Source organism: Canis lupus, chromosome 31 (assembly GCF_003254725.2).
Source record: "Canis lupus dingo isolate Sandy chromosome 31, ASM325472v2, whole genome shotgun sequence".
Lineage (NCBI taxonomy): Eukaryota > Metazoa > Chordata > Mammalia > Carnivora > Canidae > Canis > Canis lupus.
Window position 1 is genome coordinate 25,078,897 of NC_064273.1, and position 19,800 is coordinate 25,098,696.

A 19,800-nucleotide genomic window follows, 5' to 3' on the forward strand; every position below is an offset into this window, starting at 1 on the left:
GGGAAAAGAGGATTTGTTTATAGATTGAAGGATGGGGACTGTTCTTGTACAAATGTCTCACTGTCTCTTAATTCTGATCCTGTTACCTGCATGGGATCTTGACAGTTCCAGACATCCTGTGTGCATTGTTTTTACCAGGTAGGGAAGGGGGAAAAGAGGTGAACAGAAAAGGCAAGGGTTCTAGGTAAAGGCAGTTGATTAAAATGTGATCTTACTTTTAGATTCCTGGAAATGGTGTCCATTGAGAAGAAACCAGTGCAAATGATTTGGATACCTTTCTAAATCAAGGGTATCACCTTCCTTGGGTGGGGGGAGGTCAGCAAAGGACCTTTGGGTGCCATTTTTTGGCCTTTGTATAGAAATGAATGGAGAAGACTCAGAACTCAAATTTCCAAGGCAATTTTTTCCCACAGCTCTGATAAATTCTGAATGCAAATGAGAATCCTCTCTGAAAGTTTTAGAATTAGATATTCTTAGACTCCATCACAGAGACATCCCAAGCTGGAATTCCCCAGAGCAGAGCCTTAGTTTCTGTATTTCACAGCAGTGGTTGAAAACATGTCCATTCACACCAGAGAACAGGCTTTCATAACTTCAACTGAAGAGATGGATTGACACGATCTTAGGGAAGGCAATGTGTGTTATCAGAGGTCAGAAAGTGCCTAAAATACATAAACTCAAATGATTTTACATGAGAAGGGATAAAGAATGAAGAGGGTATTCATTGACAGCACAAAACACACCAATTGATGCTTCTTTTGCCCTCTCTGTTAATTTTCCCAGAGGAAAATTTAGTGAAATCGTAACGCCATGAAGGTAAGACAAATGACAGGAAACTCGCTCTCTGAATCATGAGCCCACTGTGTATAAGTCACTCCCGGGGTGATAACAAGACCAGATGCACAAAAGAATTTTAAAAAGGGTAGAATTGCTTTAAGGCCATCAATAACATTTAAAGCCATGCATGGTGAGGTCTTATTAGCTGGTCTCTTATATCATTGGAGCATAAAGAGCTAACCTGCCGGGGTCAGTCAGGAATCCAATTTTTCACTTTCGTCATTAGATAGCATAATTGCAGCCAAGACTACCTCTTCAAAGAGGCCTGGGCAAGTTTTATGTAAAGATATGGAGCTGGACACTGAGATTTAAAATATCATTTCTGAAACTGAAAAATAAACAAAAAGGCACCCGAGGTTTTTAGCTTTTCACTTGGGTTGACTTTCCTTTTAAAATTGTATTATGGAGACATTTAAGACATTTTAAGCACTCATTCAACTAATCCTTTTTATTATTTTTTAATTCTTGGAGGCAAATATTCATTTGATATACCTCTTATTTAATGTTAGAAAAAAGTTATGAAGATGCAGTTAATATTCAGCCAACAGGTCTACTTTTATTGCAGAAAGAACCCTTGGGTCCTCCCTTCCGGGATGCCTTTTACTTGGCACACTGGAAAAATCTCCGTTTTTGACTTTCCTACCTAGTGCCTGGGTTAGTGCCTCGTGGTTTCTTCCCTTGAACATCTTAGAAATGGGAATTAAGAAATATAGTCATGAGTGAAGTCTCTGCTTCCACCTCTGTGGACTCTCTAGGACACAGGTGAATGAGAAGCTTCTGGGAAAGAAGAAGGCCAGTAGCACCGAAGGTGGTGCTTTTTAAACAAGTGTCCGTGTGAGAGTCTGTGGGACTGGTCAGGACCAGCAGCTCTGTCGTCTAATAGCAGTATACTTCATAAATAAAAGTATTGTATTCACATGACGATTTTCTCTCTGCACGTTGGTATTTCAACTAAAAGTCATTAAGGGATTAGGAAAATGTCACATCAAGATAAATGTCAGTTTTTCAAATAAAAAAGCATAATCATGATATGGGGAGTTTTCTAATCTTTGCAAAACTGACTTTTTCCTTGGAAACGCTACCTTCTTTGAATTTTGATAGTGTACTTGTCTGCTAGACTAGCCGAGTGGTGCTGACCTAGGCCGTGTATACTGTACCAAGGTAGTATTGCTAGAAACTAGTTCTGGCTATCTTTAAATCATTTCTAACAGCACAGAACACACCACATCACAAACGTAATGTGTAATAAATGTGGCTGTCTATACTATTCATATTGATGGCATATTATCCTTCATTGTTTCCACTAATATGTTCTTTTAATAGTGGTTGTTTCCTAACAGAATTATTCTTATTAAATAACCTTGACATCACATCACTGACTTAGATTGACGGCAAAATATCCAGCCCTTTCAATAACATTGTATATCTATGGAAGGGATAATACTGAGTATCTACTACTTGTCTTGTTGTTAGAAGGCCGATAGTTTAGACATCATGGGTGCCATTGCCAATTTTCCATCTGGAAGGGCAAATTGCAGGACTGCATTTCTTGCCCTCTTGTGATTGGGTGGGGCCGTGTGCTGGTTTTGGTCACCCTGACATGGGTCACCCTCCAGAGATTTCACCCTGATAGGTGCCTAACATGGTTATGAGGGCCATAGCAAGCTGTTTTTCTTCTGAATAAATGCAATGTTCTGTTTCGTGAGTACTGTAAGGCATACAAGTGCTCTTTTTTGTGACTATGTTTTGAGTGCTAGGGAATTTAGGGTGAAAATTGTGAGTTCCTCTTTAGCAGTAGATAGGAACACAAGGTATATATTCTGTGTGTGCCAATGCCATTCATCTTTGTTTTCCTTATCTAATTTCCCCCTTCATTCCAACTCCTCTCCCTTTAAAAACAAAGTATATATCACTTTGTCTCAAATGTATTTTCTAGGCTGATTTAACTTCTTATGTAATAAATATATAGCACATAATAAGTAATCATGGTTGGGACAAGCTGAAAGATTTTTTTTTCTCATAAAGAGGAATGAACTATCCAGATCTGATGCAGATGGTTTGGGTTAGAGTGAAAAAAAAAAGGCCCTCAACAAAATATTATTCATAGTTAATCATACTCTATGTCCCTGCAGAATCAATTATAAGAACTCAAAAAAGACTGTGATGGTTAATTTTTTTGTGTCAACTTGGCCAGGCCAATGCGTGCCCAGATTAAACATTGTTTCTGGGTGTGTCTGTGAGGGTGTTTCCAGATCAGAGAAACTTTTGAGTTGGTGACTCAGACCCAGCAAAGCAGATGACCCTCTCAGTGTGGTGACACCATCAAATCCACTCAGACCCCAAATGAAGCAGAAAGGCAGAGGAAGGAGTAACGCATCCTTTTTCTTCCTGCCTGACTACCTGAGCTAGAACTTTGCTTTTCCCCTGCCCTTGGAATAAGATTTTCACCACTGGCTCTTCTGGTTTGCAGGTCTCCAGACTTAAACAGGAATTATACCACACTTTCCTGGGTCTCCAGTTTTTGGAGGGCAGATTGTGAGCCTTCTCAGTGTCTATAGTCATGTGAACAAATTCCTCATATTAAATCTTTTCACATCTATCTCCTATTGGTTCTGTTTCTCTGGAGAACCCTAACACAGAGAACAGTACTAAAAAACTCAAAGTCTTGATACTTTGCATATGATATTCTATGCAATCTAGAAAACATAACCCTAAACCAGCAGGAGGAAGGGTGGTTGATACCTATTTGAAGGGTTTCTCTGGATTATATTATGATGGAAGTGCCACATGACTATTCTGTTGTTTCAGTGACTTGAAAATAATCATAAATTTCTTCCTTTTGTAGTTAAAATGAATCATCAGAAGGTAGAATTAAACTCATGGACAGGGGATCCCTGGGTGGCACAGCGGTTTGGCGCCTGCCTTTGGCCCAGGGCGCGATCCTGGAGACCCGGGATCGAGTCCCACGTCGGGCTCCCGGTGCATGGAGCCTGCTTCTCCCTCTGCCTGTGTCTCTGCCTCTCTCTCTCTCTCTGTGACTATCATGAATAAATAAAATTAAAAAAAAAATAAACTCATGGACAGTTGATTCTCAAAAGGACAGTTCTGATGGTCCCACTGTTACCATTATACCTTGAAACATAGTTATTGCTCATTAATAATGATGGCTCCAACTCAGCCCATGTGCTCTCTGGAGCTTTTATAAAGAACGTTCATGACCTTCCTCATAACAGCATTGACTTTCCTTGGTGCAGTCGTATTCTTGGCAAAGATTATCTCTTGGATTTAGATAGGTTATCACATACAACCTGAGCAACACAAAGATCATATTTTAGCTTGCCTTGAGACCCCTCATTCAAGTCCAGTTGAGGATGAGCAAGATAATTTGTGGGTTCTAAATTCTACAGTTGGTGACACAGTTGGCCTACAAGATACCTGGAAAGTCTCTGGGTTGAAGTCTTCCAACAACATGTCCTGGTATCTCAAGAAGCCTACATCGTATTTTAACTTGATCATTTTTCAGAAGGTGATGCAATGTTATGGAGGTAGTAACAAAGAAATTCTCTACAAATCTTCAACTAAGGGTGAGCCATATGTCACAAATAATTGACATGCACTGCCATCATGGTAGCAGAAACTTAAAATAGAACCTGGAGTGCTCCTGAGCAATTCTGAGGTATCCTTGTAATATTTATAAAGGTTTTTATTACTGCTTCTTTTCATTGAAAAATAGGTGTCTTAGAAGTTTATATTGACTAACCTAAAGTGTATTGCTCCATTTATAGCCTTCTCAATATCAAGATAAATTCTCAACCATCAGACATGGTTTTTAGTCAATAATTTCAAGTGAACAACTTCCAAATGTATGACATGCAATGTGGCTAAAATAATGGTTTTACTTTAAGGTAGAAATACATTATTTCAGCACAAGGATAATCTTCAGGAAATCAGTTGAATGATATCAAGTTTCAGAGCAGTGATTTTTAAGAAGAAGGCTAGGGTATAGCTCTTTCTCACCTGCCGACTGTGGTACTGTAGGCTCCATCTACACTATCCTTTGAGAAGGATACTTCTATGGCAACACACTTTTTCATGCTGACTGTCAGTAGTACAAGCGAGGTATAAGTTGGCCTTGAGATCATTTTTTTATTGTTGTACAAACAAAAAAAGCTCATGCCAAATTAAATGATCATAACCTATATCTATAAAACAGTGGAACACATAGAAAATAGCATTGGGACCCCACTAATGTACAGAACTCCTTATGGAGTAGCTGAAGAATGGTCCCATAAAAATGTCCATATTGTAATTTCTAGAATCTATTAAAATGTTACTTTACATGTTGAAAAAGAACTTTGCAGATGTGATTAAATTAAGGATTTTAATTTGGGGGGATTGCTCTGTGTGTGTGTGGAATTATCTTAGTTTATTCACGTGGGCCCAATATAATCACAAGAATCCTTATTAGATGGAAGCAGAGGGTCAGAAGGCAGAGAAGGTGATGTGAAAATAGAAGCAGAGGGAGGGGGATGCAACTGATGTGGGGCCACAAGCCAAGGAATGAGGACAGCCGTTAGCAGCTAGAAAAGGAATTGGATTCTTCTCTAAGCCCTTCAAAAGGAATGCAACCCTGGCAAACCTTGACTTCAGACTTGGGATAACTGTAAACAAATAAATTTGTATTGTTTTAAGCTACCGCATTAGTGAAATTTGTTACAGCAGCAGTAGGAAGCCAATGCACTTCATTTGCTCATCTTTCTGTGATCATGGTGCCTCAGACTTCAGAATGTTGGTATATTAAGAGCAAGTACATGTGTCAAGGGGGAAAATGTTTGAAACTGAAAACTTTCTAAATTTTTCTGTGTCCCTCCATTCACATACATGTGCTAACTATGTGCCTGTGCATGGATATAAGCCACCCACAAAGAAAATCTAGGGCTTTTCCTTCCACTGGAAGATGGTGCTATGCCATTGACAAACCCAGGCTACTTTCCTCCTGCCTCCAAGAGAAATTAGAGAAAAGCAAAGAATGTTCCACAAAGTGTTAGTGAATGAAATGGTCATACTATTTGGGAGTATCCTTCAGTCTTAATTTCTTTTAAGCTTTTCCTCTAGAAGTATGGTCAGGAGGAGAAGGGAAGCTGATGCTAATAGATATCAATAAATGGACTGAAAGCCAATGAGGTTTAGTTTCGCTTCAGGAGATAATCCTACTAGAAGAGCCAGATGGCACCACTCAGGTGCACAACAGAAGAGATTATGATATTCCAGGGATGTGGACTGCTGACAACAGAGCAGGAGAAAAGATTTCCCCTGGCAGAATGAAAGAGACAACCTGATCAAAAGGAGGGAGTGAAGATTTGGGAGGATTACATGAACCTAAAGAATAAACTCTCTGCAACATCCAGGGAACACTGGTGGAGAAATGATGTGTAAAAAAGAACACAATGGAAGAAAAGTTTGAACAGCAAAATACAGAACAAGGCTAGACAAAGTACTAAACAAATTTGGAAAGTTAACAGAAAATAAATATGTTGAATACATTGTAGCCTTTTTGTAATAAGCTACTTTCATGATGGTGGTAATAAAAACTACACCTCCAATTACCCTAAAGATAACTTTTTGAAGGAGAGATGGGCATGAAGCCATTAAATAGTGGTCTTGCTGGTTCATCAGTATCTGTAGATTAGTGAAGTCATTGTGAGTCTGGGTCCTGTTCGTCAGCTTTTTAGGCTTTTTGGTTTTTCAATTTATTTAATAACTATCCAATTTAGTAACTATTCATATGAGTTTTTCTTAATGTATTAGCATCTCCAAAGAACTTTTAAAAAACACTGTTATCTGTACCCTATCTCTAAGTATTCTGATTTATTTGGTCTGGGATATATTCTAGGCTTTGGTATCTGCTAAAACTCTCCAGGTAATGCCCACATACAGGCAGACCTGATAATCACTGATAATTACCTCTTTATATTAACCAGACTTATATTTTTAAGCTACAACAATAATGGTCATAGTGACTGTTTTGTAAGTGCTACAACATGCCCACTGCTGTAATAGGTTTTGGTTTTGCTTTAGGTTCTTTTTTTACATACTATTGAGGAGAAGGTGTTTTCTTCAATCTATAGATTTAAAAGACTGAGCATAGTTATAGCAGTTGAACCTAGGTTTGATTTCAATCCTGGGCTCTTTGTGCTATATTAACTTCTTAATTGATAATAGGAGATATATGTGGCAGGAAAGTCAATAATTTGCACAAAGTTCTTCTGGACTTTGAGAACCCAATAAAATAAAAGCATATGGCTGTTTGGTGAGACCAGAGTTAGAACCACAGAAGTTGGAGCTTTATCATAAAGAATGGATCCATCAAACCAAGAAAACTTGATAAGCTGTGCATGAATTTTCAAAAGAGATTTCTGTCCACACAGCTAGCCCTAGCTGTACAAGGTTGTGCCTTGGATGGTGTCATAGGTTCCATGAGGACCCTCACTCACTCTTCTTCCTTATGTCAGGATTTCAGACCTACATTGCTATTTTATTACAATATTTCTTTAGATAGTAGAATTAACTAGATCCTAATTTTAAATCCCTTTGGTGATGTTTGGGAAGATGATTTTTTTAAAGATTTTATTTATTTATTCATGAAAGACACACACACACACAGAGACACACACACAAGCAGAGGGAGAAGCAGGCTCCATGCAGGGAGCTCAATGTGGGACTTGATCCTGGGACTCCAGGATCATGCCCTCAGCCAAAGGCAGGCACTAAACCGCTGAGCCACCCAGGCATGGGAAGATCTTCAATGGAGTAAACTTTCATCAAAAAAGGACAGTTCGTAAACAAAATATATAAGTTTTTTTGTTGTTGTTAAAATGTGCCATAGACATTATAACAGATATTCTTGTATACTCGGTATTGTAATGGCAGTGGGTACAAGGTGTGGAAGGCTTTGTGTGACATGTGAAACAATGCATTCTTTGTATTCAAGGCAATGTGGGCATGGGAATATGGCACTCAGGAATTTCAAATGAGTGGAGTAAGGTCACATACTTTATTTGGGATGTACAGTCTTTGAGGCTACACGGATGCTGGATAGGGAAAAATGGCAGGTGCTTGTAACGTAGTGATCAATTTTTTCTAGGGTAGGAGGAAGATGATGATAGAGATGGAGAAAAGGAGGTTGAATCTGAAATATATTCAGAAGGCAGAAGCTATAACATTTGGTGACTCATAAAGAGGAAGAGTGGGGTAGAGTCAAGTGAACCCCCAGGTTTCTAGCTTGAGCAATTGGCTAGTGTTTCTATCACCAAGACAGGGGCAAGGGGAGAAAGTGGTTCGCTGGAGGAAAGAAGAGGAGGAAGATGTAGTGTGTTAAGTTTGGTGTAGAGATTTCATGACATTGGGCAAGATACGATAGGGACACTTGGGAAGTCAGGCTGAGAGGAGGTGTGGGGACCATTGTGACAAAGTGTAGGAGATAATGCCATGACAGAGTTAACAGTGGGAAGCACTATATCACTCTCGTAGTTTTGCCCAGGCACGATACCAGCAATGATATTGATGATGGTAATGTCTCACATGTGGGATATTTCATACATCAGCGTTGGGCTTAATGCCTTAAAGGCATTGTCATATTTAACTTCTCTCAAAACAATGTGAGACATGCACTATGACATTCCCATTTTACAGATGTAGCAAATAGTGAATCCCAAGATCTTTCACTAAATGACCTCAATCAATACATCAGAGTTTTTCATTGTATTTTCCTCCGCCTCTACCTTGGCATAATCTTCCACATATACAAAACATCTAATACATGCTAGCTGAATAAATGGTGAAATACATTTTACAGGGCCACTCTTATGATGGAAAGGATTTGGCTAACAGTCGTGGGGAAAGTAGGGTGGGGGAGATTCTTTCGGTAAAATCTTGCATTTATGAAGGGTTGAAGCAGCTGTTGTGGTTAACATAGAAAAGTGATTTTTAATCTACTCCAGTCTTCAGGCTTCTTTAGAGAACCTGATAGAAGCTATGGATCCTTTCTCCTGAAAAAAGCACATTGAGGGGAATGAGTATCCTTTAAGTTTTGAATAAAGCTGAGGTTCACTAATCCTGTTAAAGGTTTAACACATGCTTTGATGTACATGGTCAAATTATTTATATGATTCCTTCTACATTACCCCACTTCTATTGCAAGGATAATTTCTCTTACCATGTATTACAGCCAAATTCTGAGGCATAATATATGATTTTTATTACCTTCCAATTCAGATAGAAACAAATCTATATCCTCTTCCAAATCTACTCTTTGGAAGTTTTTGCAGGTATGCAAACAGCCATCCTGTACACTAAAAGTATGGACAAATTGCAAATTCCTTCACTGCATTGTGAGTTATCCACAGTGGTCACTCAATTCTTGTGTGTATTAAGAAACATACTCGTATCTATGAACTGCTCCTTATAACCAAAACTAATTCTATGCTCAGGAAATGTAAATAGATTTTCATATCAGCCTTTGAGAAACAATTAGGATGAGAATATGCTGCCAAAATAATTATATAATATACTACAAATGATCATCAGTTAGAATAAATTGAGAGTTATCATTATTACATTCTCAGGATTTAGCCAAAGTAATAAATTTCCCATCAATTAACTGTCTCAAAAACTACCAAAGGACTCTAAGAACTTAAAAAAATGAACTGCTTAATTATTTCCCCATTTCTTTGAAAGCCTACTAAGTACAAGGCGATATGCAAATCCCCTATGTTTAAACACTGGGAAGAGGATCTTGATCACTTGTATGCATGGAAGCTCAGAGCAGAAGAGAGTCTTAGCAAGATTAGGAGCCAACAATCCTCTTTTACAGAAGTAATGGGGTTGAAGAAGAATCAACAGACTTGCTCAAAGTAGCATATTTAAGGGATATAAGCAACTCAGGTCATAGGCATGTTAAGCCCTAGCTTGAAATCCAGCTTTGCCATTGGGTAGATGACCTGAAATTTCATTTGTCCCATCTGTAACATGAGATATTTTGAAAAGATATGAAGATATCCACGTCAAGTGCATAGAACATTCTAGAGCATAGTGAGTGACCAACGAATAGCAATTATTTTATTCTATTAGGGCAAGAGAAGACCTTGCAACTCGACCTACCAACCTTTAGTCTAAGACTCTAGTCGCAGTCCCTTTCTGCTATAGAAATGAGTTTCTCTGTCTTTCACCCATCTGTAGGCATTGGATAGCTACATTCTATGACTTTTATTTTCAAGATCTTTTGCTCAAGAGGGCAGGGACTTATTTTTTTCTTGTGCTTTTTACTGTTGTATCTTTCTCCCTTCAGTCAGTGCTCAACAAACATGTGTCAAGTGAAAGTGAATTTTTCTACTGTGTTTCTACCACATTCTCTCCTTGGTTTCAATATAATCAACATTTCTTGAGAACTTATGTAAACTAGGCAAATGACTGAATGTTGGAGAATAGAATGAAACAACTGCATTAAAGAAATATAACACTTAACTAATGTGTTCCATGTTCTATTGTGAGGAGAATCAGTTGGCACCTTGGTGTACATAAGAGTAGCAGATTAGGATTGGTTTTTTTTTGTTTGTTTGTTTGTTTTTACTTTCTAAGTCTGAGATAAGTTATGAATCCCAGCCTAGGCATTGCTGGCTCTGTGACCTTGGGCAATTTACAAAATCCCTCTGAGCTCTGTCAGTTTCTTGTATACAGAATTTTCTCCTAAAAAATTAAATGAGTGGTACATTTTATCTGCTTAGCACAGTGCCTGGCACACAGGAAGTTCCATGAAAAGTAGCTCTTGAGGTCTTTGGCCTATTTTGTGTATTATGATTAGAAATGAGAGAGTTGCATATCTGACTTAGTAGGTATGGGTTCCAAACACAGGTTTGCAACCTCTTGGCAAATCGCAGCTGTACTGCTTGACTGACAATTTTCTGTGTGAGAGATGAAGACTGGCAGTGCTTCTGTCCTCCCGTAGAAATATGAAACAAACCCCTTCTAACCACTTCTGCTTGTCCTGGTCCATGCAATAGGCACAACTTCCATGAGGGAAGAATCAATGCATAAAATTATTTGATTAATCAGCATTGCCACTGCACTGCCTAGTAGAGGGAAGCCAGACATTAAAAAAAATACATTTTCTCCCTGGCCTTGTTTTTATGCTAATTGACAGAAAGGAAAAAAATAAAATAAAAACAACACAACAGTGCACAAATGTTGACAGGAGAAAATGTGATATAATTCCACAAAATATTTTGGTACTAAAATGTTTTATGGAGACTAATGGCTCAATTATAGCTTAATACTCATTACTACAAGTGTCGTGAGGGGAAAAAAGTCTCTCTTCTAATGCACTTGTTCATGTAAACAAGACAGCAGGTTTCCTGAGTCAGAGAAAGTGTGTTCACGCTCAGTATGGCCGCTCTCCAGCTCAGGGAATTGGCCCAGCCCTGATGCAGCTTCCCTGCTGGATGGAGCATCACATTGTTCCCTCCCTTTCTATCAGGGAAGCATTAGGATTCCGGCTACTGTGCTTGAAATTGTGACTTGCTTTCTCAATCCTATTACAGGATTTGAAAGTGACTATGCATTTCTCTGAAGAGTCAAATTTATTTTCAGGAAGTGAAGTCATAGGCTGAACTGTGTTACAGTTCTTAATAATACAGGATTTCAGGGGTTGAATAAAACCCTCCTTGGAGGAAACTGAGGCATAGAAGAGTGACTTGTTCAAAAGTGCTTGGCACAGTTGAGAGTATAGCACACTGAGTCAGGTGGAAGGGAGGCAATTTTGGAGATTGCTTTTATCAAGAGCTTCTAGAACAGATTTTGGATCATTCATTCATCCATTTCCTTTACTTATTCAACAGAGCAGAATTGAATGCTATGTTTCAAGTAATGTGCATGCTTGGGATTTGGGAGAACAAGACAAAGGAGGTTTCTATCCTCTTGGGGGTTATAGTATTGTAGGGAATATGGACAACAAATGAGTCAATGCCTGGATGTTTGTGTTAAGAGCATACTCAGTGCATGATAGATAAAATTATTACTATCTCTGAGCTTTAATTTTTGTGTGCAAAAGAGGGATAATACCAATTATACCAAGAGTTATTGTGTAGATTAAAGGAGATGATTGCTTATTACCCCGCATGGCATGCCAGTGCAGTCTTCTTACTTTGTTCCTTGTCTTTAAAATCGCCTCCCATCAGCCACTACCTTGGTAGAATCACACTCAGTAGGAGGGAACAAGGGTGCAGGTAGGGTGAGCACTGAAGAGTCAGTCAGTAGGAAGAGAGTGAAACTTTTCATGTCAAACTTGATTTTCGAGGGAGTTTGTTAAAGAGAAAATTTTCATGTCACATTTTGATTTTCCCAATTCAAAATCTCCAGATTGCATAGAACATAAATTTTTTTTGTTTTGTTAATATTTTATTTATTTATTCATGAGAGACACAGAGAGAGAGAGAGAGAGAGAGAGGCAGAGACACAAGCAGGGGGAGAAGCAGGCTCCATGCAGGGAGCCCAACGCTGGACTTCATCCCAGGTCCCCAGGATCACACCCTGTGCCAAAGGCAGGGTGAGCCACCCCAGGGATCCTGGTCCTCTTGTTTTTATGTTCTCTTCCCTCGAGTTTGTGGGAAGTGAAAATGAAGAGGCGCAGAAGACTGGGGGTGTCTACACTGAAAACAGGCTGGGAGACAGAAGCACCCTTGTGGACCAGCAGGATGCTAGCTGGGAGGTGACAGATGGATAGGGAGAGAATATGACACCAAGTGATGGGATGAGTCCCATGAGTGTGCTGTTAGTTGTTGGGGACACTCTCAGACTACAGAAATTCACAAAAACAGTTCATTCATATGAAAGCCCTGTTCTTCTGTACCCTAATCAAATCTTGACATTTGAATTTCTAACTAATTTTTAGGAAATAACTTTTCAGATTCTCATCATATAGCACTTGTCCAATATGAATAGAAATAATTACTTTGCTGGAGTGATTAGAATGCTCAAGAATAACTATAGACTTTTCCCCAATTTTTACTTTTATATAAATGTCAGACATCTTCTTTAAAGTGCATTTGATTTCTTTTTCTTTCTGAAGAATCATTAAAAAGTAGTAAAATATGATGAAGGTGCAGAGAAATGCTTGAAAATAATGGGAAATGTGCTTGGAAGGAAGCCAAGTTGACCTGGTAGAGAAAATTTTGTCAGCAACGGTTTAGTCACCAAAAACGTAGGAGCTCTTCCTATTAATTTCACCTAAAGGAGCCCAGCAGCAAGTGGTTGTGTTTTTCCCATATGTTTCTGGAAGCCTTTGAAATGGAATGGCTTACCACTTTCTGAATGGGGACCCTTCATGGTAAAAGAGGCACATAGGCTCCGAGAATAGGTGGTCTGGAGACCATGTGGCAGCCTGGTTACTCAGAGACAATGATCTCATTGGGGCACTTAACCTATCTGAGCTTTAGTTTTTTCAACTCTGGACTGAGAATATCAAATTTACTCCAGGGATTATTTGAGGCTGCATGAGACAGTATATAGGATGCCAGGCACCACAGTTGGCACCTCAGTAGAAGAGGTAGGAAGAGATTGGTTGAATGGTCACCAGAATTAGGACCTGGAACTCCTGCACTCTCCAGCTTCCCTAGAGACACTCTTGGTAGACAGATACAAGGAAGGTCTCTATCTTTGTTTCTGCATGTTGTTGCCCAAAGCCAAAGGATGAAGTCAAACTGGATCACATAGAGCACTTGGGCCTCATTTTGACTAGAATAGAAAGTCCTGAGGTCTTCAATATCACTTTCCAACCACACAGCTTTTTGGAGGTCCACAAAAAACCCATAAAGCCAATGTAGATTATCTGCTGTGATTTCACAGAGTGACTGTATTTTCATATGCAGCAAAGTAGGGGTTTTATGCTGGAACCTTCTAAAAAGGCTTTCCCCCCTTCCCAACATTTGCAGCTCATTAATCTTCAACAAAAAATGGATGAATGTGCTTTTTAGTAGCTTCCCCCAATGTCTTACAGCAATCTTACCACTCACATGAAGAGGCAAAGTAAACAAGATAAAACACAATATGGCACAGGATGGAGGCAAAAGGATTTGCATCAATGGCTGGAACAAAGCTGAACTAATCCCACTCCCCCTGGGGTAACCAGGCTGACATTTCTTGGGAGTGCTTCACTTAGAGGGGTTTTTGTTTGTTTGTTTGGTTTGGTTTTTTTGGCTTGTTGTTAAAAAGAAAATCAGTCTTTGAATGATGCAATCTTTATGCTATCAGGAAAGAGCCACTTGCATCAAAGGAACATCATATCCATATTTATTGAAATAGAGGAAAAACCCTAGCAGCTCTTTCCCAGGATTACCCATTCTAAGCCTGTGCTTTGGAAGAGAGGTGGCCAGTTATGTGAGCCAAATGGATCTCTCACCAAGAGAAGCCTCCTCATCAGCAAATCATTCTCTTAAATGTAACAGAAGTCCCCAGTCGCTGTTATAACAGGCTCGTGGGAAGAGATGCTTCTTTGCATTTTGAGGGCTACACATAAAATCTGGGTGTTTTTCTCAGTTCTGGTTCACACTCCATTACACACTTTAATGAACTGTATTGAAATTCTCAAATGAAGTCTTAAGATAAAGTCCTGCTGATTATATTTATTTACCTTTAAAGTAAGCTGTTGACATCACTGCAACATGCTTGCTTTCTTTACTGAGAGATCATTATAATTATAATTATAATATCTAAAGATTTGTTAATGCAACTCAAGTCTAGAAGGAGGTAACATATATTCTCCACCTAAGTGGAGAAGCAACATTTCATAGTGGAGAAGGTGCAGGATGCTACAGAGGAGGCTGAGTTCCAGCTCCTGGCCACTCTTAAGTGAGAGGATTAGGCTTGAGGTTATCTAAGATTCTTTTTTTTTTTTTTTTCAGAATTTATGTATTTATTCATGAGAAACACAAAGACAGGTGGAGACACAGAGGGAGAAGAAGGCTCCCTGTAGGGAGCCCGATGTGGGACTCGATCCCAGAACAGAAGGCAGAAGCTCAACTGCTGAGCCACCCAGGCGTCCCCCCTTTTTTTTAAAGTAGGCTTCATGCCCCATGTGGGGGCTTGAACTCACAACCCTGAAATCAAGACCTGAGCTGAGATCAAGAGTCAGACACAAGCAACTGAGCCGCCCAGGTGCCCCCCTCCACCAAGATTGTTTTCAACTGTAGCTTTAAATATGTTCTATAACTTGAAATAGATTTTTAGTATAATCATTCAGGAGATAATAGAAACCTCTAGTCAACTTTCTTGATTGTCTACTTCCAGTGGAATTAAAAACTCAACTATGAATTCAATGTTTTCAGGGAGGTGCCCTACGAGTAGGAGATCCAGCACCGGAGAGTCAGGTGGGATGGCTGCTCCAAGAGCTCTTCCACATGATTTGGAAATCCACAGCTGTGTATTTGTGCAGAGGGGTTGGTCTACTTATGAGATTAGTGTCCATTGCCAGTCAACCACATAGCACATGCCAAGCCTTTTAAACTAGATAGTACAATAACAGTTTGTGTCATTTCAGATAAGAGCATTGCCTTATGCCACAATAACCAATTAAATTAAATACAAAGAGACACCCACTCTGGCCACGTAAATATAGCCTGGCTATTTTCCCCAAATTCCTCCAAATTCCTCCTTTGATCTTTATTAATGCTTCTATTATAATCATCTTGCTAGCCTTTTTCATTGTCTTTGTCTATGCCGAAGTTTCTCAACCTCAGCACTATTGGCATTTTAGGGTACACAGTTCTTTGTTATGACGGATGTTCTGTGCGTTATAGAATGTTTTGTAGTGTCCCTGGCCTCTAATTACGAGTTGCCCGGAGAGTGCCACTGTCTCCAGTTCGACAACCAAAAACGTCTCCAGACATGGCCAAAAGTCGTCAAGGGTACAAAATCACTTGGGGTTAACCACTAGTCTTTGTATCATCTTTTTTTTTTTTAATTCTGATTTTTCTTTTGTGGGCATAAGACCAGTGCTATATCCTGAAGTGCTCAGAAATGATTATCCTGTTGTTATCATTCCTAACATTACTAACATCTTTCATTTATATACGATTTCACAATTTATCAAGTGTTTTCACCCACATTATTCATCAAGATTAATGCAAGGCAGCTCATTGTCTGTGACAAGTTAGAAAAAAGAAGCATCTTTTCTTTGATTGTCCCTGTGCCCCCTTCTCACTATACTTAGAATTTTGCTTGTTTGACAAAAGAGGTCTAGCCCTGAGGAAGGTGCATTTAGGACAAGTCAGGCTTTATGTAAATGAAATCTGCTCAGTCTTTTCAAGATATAAAAGAAAAGATGCTTAATCACCTTGAAATGTCATCCTTCTCTGTTGACAGGATCTACAGACTCTGAATACCTAGACCTCCACATCTACAACAATATACAACAGGTGGCTTCTTTGAACTCCCTGAACCCTATGGCCCTTTAAAAGGATTCTGAAAGCTGCAATCTTCAGCCTAAACAGGACTGCTGCAGTTTTATCATGCTGCACTCAGTGAAACCAGATGGGATTTTTGAGAAAGAGAAATGAGCAAATCTCCCCCTCCCACTTCACTTCCTCCCCGCACCTCTTACCTGCTTAAGGATTTCAGCAGCTGTTCCATGTGAACAATCAAATATCACATAGAACTCCTTGCCCTTCTTCATCTCCTTGAGTAAAGGCTTGGCATCTTTATTCCCAGAGGGCAGCTGGCGGATTTTGATTTTAATGTTATATCTGGAGGGAGCTTTGATGAGCTCTTGCAGACGAATGAGACCTAGAAAATGACATCCCATCATGCAACAGACTGTTCTGTCTAAAGAGGATTTGTTTACTGCCATTTACAGTCAAACTCAGATCATTCCCAAAATGTATCAAGTGGCCACCTTCTGAAAGGTTACACTATTGACTTCTCATTTGTCATTTCCCTTTCTGTGGTAGATTATACTGTATTTTGTGGGTATGTGTAGTTGGAAACACAATTTTCCTAAGCGAATTTTGAATTTAGTTAAATGCATTTGTCCTCTCTAGCTTTTGGCCAATGGCACAAATCTTTAACAAACCAAGCCTGTAACTGTAAAACTTTTATAGACAAAAGTTGCTGGAAGTTTCCAAAGGTGTTCAATGGAATGGACAAAGCTTTAAAAAAAAAAAAAAAAAAACAGACAACAGAACACTAGAATTTCTTGGGTCTATAAACCTCTGTAAGTCTTTCATCAAGTATTTATGTATAGCATACTGCTTACCAGCTAATTAGCTGGGCTTTCTATATAATTTTCCAGTTCCTACCATATAAACCATTTAGAAATGGCTCATCACATTCTCTTTCTAATATGATTGAACAATGAATTGAAAAATCCTTTCTTAATTAAAAAAAGACCATAGAGTTTTTAGAGATTATGATAATAAAAGCAGAAACAAAATTCCTTTAAAATCCACCATTGATAATTGCAGGAAAGTGTATAGACCCAACTAACTTGACGGAGAATGTTTGATTCACCATAAGTGTGAATCTACTGAGCTGCGTCATTCTTTAATTGACATACTTTACTGGGGCAAGACAAACATCTGTATAAAGCCTGTCTTATTTCCCCTAACATTAACTTGTGATTGCTACACTGCATGATGTTGGCTCTCACTCAAGGACTCTCATCACATTGGAAAATTGAACTTTCAAAAAAATTACACCGTTCTGTATCTTTAGGATTTGTCAACTTCAAGTAATCAATAGGAAATATGAAGCTTTATCAGTATTCAGATGGAAATTTTGGTATGCACTATTACAGATGCCAGCTACCTCTGGCCTTGATACATGTCTTTCATTTTCTTGTTTTATTTCGTTATCTATCCCTTCACCCAGCCACATTTTTTTGTGGCTCAGATGTTAAAAGATTCCTCTAACATCTTGGATAGGTTGCATTCTGAAGTACATAGAATAACTTTATAATTAAGCTGCTCTTCAGAGTCAAAAGGATGCAAGCAATTGGAGGGTAGTAGTGGTTAGGATCTGTAGAACCATAACAAGATTTACTGCTCATTATTTTTTTAAAAAAATGGTTTTTTTTTACATAATAATTGAAATTGTTAGAATGAAAGCCTTTCTGGACTCTTGGTTTTCTTTTTCTTTCTTTCTTTTTTTTTTTTTTTTCAAAGCAATCGTTGTGGTTGAAGACTCCCAAATACCGGTAATGAGCTACTTATCCTCTTCATTCCTAGGATCACTAGTACTGAGCCACTGATGACTACTAAAAATGGAAGAAAATAGCACATGGGCTTGCATATTTGTTAAATCTCTGATATAATCCTGTGAAGTAAGCATTATTATCTTTGTTATCTCCAAGAAGGAAACAGAGGCTCAGAGCAGTTACATAACTTGTCAGAATAACAAAGGTAGTAGGAGCCCATGAGTTCCAATTGTTGCCTGTGAGTCCAGCACTCAATCTTTCTACTTCACAGTTCAGGATTACAAATACAGATTGCTGGTGCTGAGGGAACAGATATAGCTTTGAATTATTTGATGAAATGGGAAAAAAATAGAAACGGACCCACGCCCCTTTCTTTTTTACTCCTGGCTACTTGTATCTCTTTTGCATTTTTTTCTATTGCTTTCCTACTTTGCAATTGCATAGTTGCTATTTTTTTTTATACTTGAGCATGACTGCAAAGGGGAACCATGTGGCCTTCAAATAAAGTGAGAAAACCATTTAAAAAATGCATTTCATTTGCTGCAACAAACTGATCTTTTGTTTTTTGTTGAATGAAATGTGGATCATGAAGTGTATGTTCCTATCAGGATGACTTACCCATGTTAATGGTATTAATGATACTTGAAAGTTGAATACATTTTCTCATTTCATTCATTAATTTTTATGGGAAAACATTTCCAGGATGCTCATTATATTCCAAAACCCATGCTAAACCCAGGCCATGGGACATGAACCCATCTTGCTTTAAGGAAGGGGCTTCAGGTGTTCCTCTATGGCTAGAAACATGATAAACAATGTACTGGCAATTCATAAGATAAGTATTACAGTACATTAGTAACAACTTGCAGCCTTGTTTTCCAAGTTTGTTTTGATAAGCTCAGTGTAGTCCACTAATTATTTCAGGTGTTTTCATTGCATGAAATCTATCACGTGTCAGAGATGACTTAATCTATTTAAGTGTTGAACTGCTAGCAGAACTTGTAAATTTACAGTAATTCAGAATTAGTAGGGAAAACAGTTCACCAGTGTTTGGTTTTATATTAAGGTCCCCAGGTTGGAGAAAAGTGGTATAAAAAGCAAAATTAAAAAAAAAAAAGGCCCATAGAGGATTTCATTCAATCAACTTTTGTTGATGAACATCAATTTCTACTCAATTTTTACAAATTACAAGCTGAGGCATTTGGAGGCTGATAGAGCAACATGCTTGAGACCCTAAGGTCTTGGTAAGTCTATTATGTGACAGGTCCAGATCTTGAAGCCAGGTCTACTTTCTGACTCCCAATCTCAGACTCTTTTTACCAAATTGGTGGGCCCTCTTGACTTTTAAATTTTAGGTAAACCATCTAACTGGATGAATGAATAACTACTTAACTATACGAATAAATAACTGGATAAATAAACAGAGAAAGAAAAACTTCGGACTAGCATAAAACATTCAATCTTTAGTTGGCAAATGAGGCCATTAATGACATTTTGCTCTCTTCTCAAAAAAGGCGACCATGCATTTTCACAACTGTTTCCCAAAAGTTATTTTAATACCAATAGAGGAGAAAGAAGAACTCAGTACAAAAGACTGTTTCTAATTGGTCTAAATTTATCTTTTGGATATACTGGCTACTGAGCCCCTAATTTTCTCAGTTTTTCTGCTTGCAGGTGAATTGCCCTAGGAAGAAACTCAGCAGATTTTAAGATTACAGACCAAG

At 38.6% G+C, this 19,800-nt stretch overlaps 1 protein-coding gene across 5 annotated transcripts in view; it reads right to left on the bottom strand.

Moving 5' to 3' along the window:
* Positions 1–19,800, bottom strand: part of GRIK1 (glutamate ionotropic receptor kainate type subunit 1) — a 361,362-nt gene that overhangs the window by 103,839 nt on the left and 237,723 nt on the right. For all 5 annotated transcript variants that reach the window (XM_025449799.3, XM_025449798.3, XM_025449800.3 and 2 more), the window contains exon 4: positions 16,487–16,668. In XM_025449799.3, the coding sequence (XP_025305584.1) occupies positions 16,487–16,668 (182 nt within the window). The remainder of the gene's footprint in view (positions 1–16,486; positions 16,669–19,800) is intronic.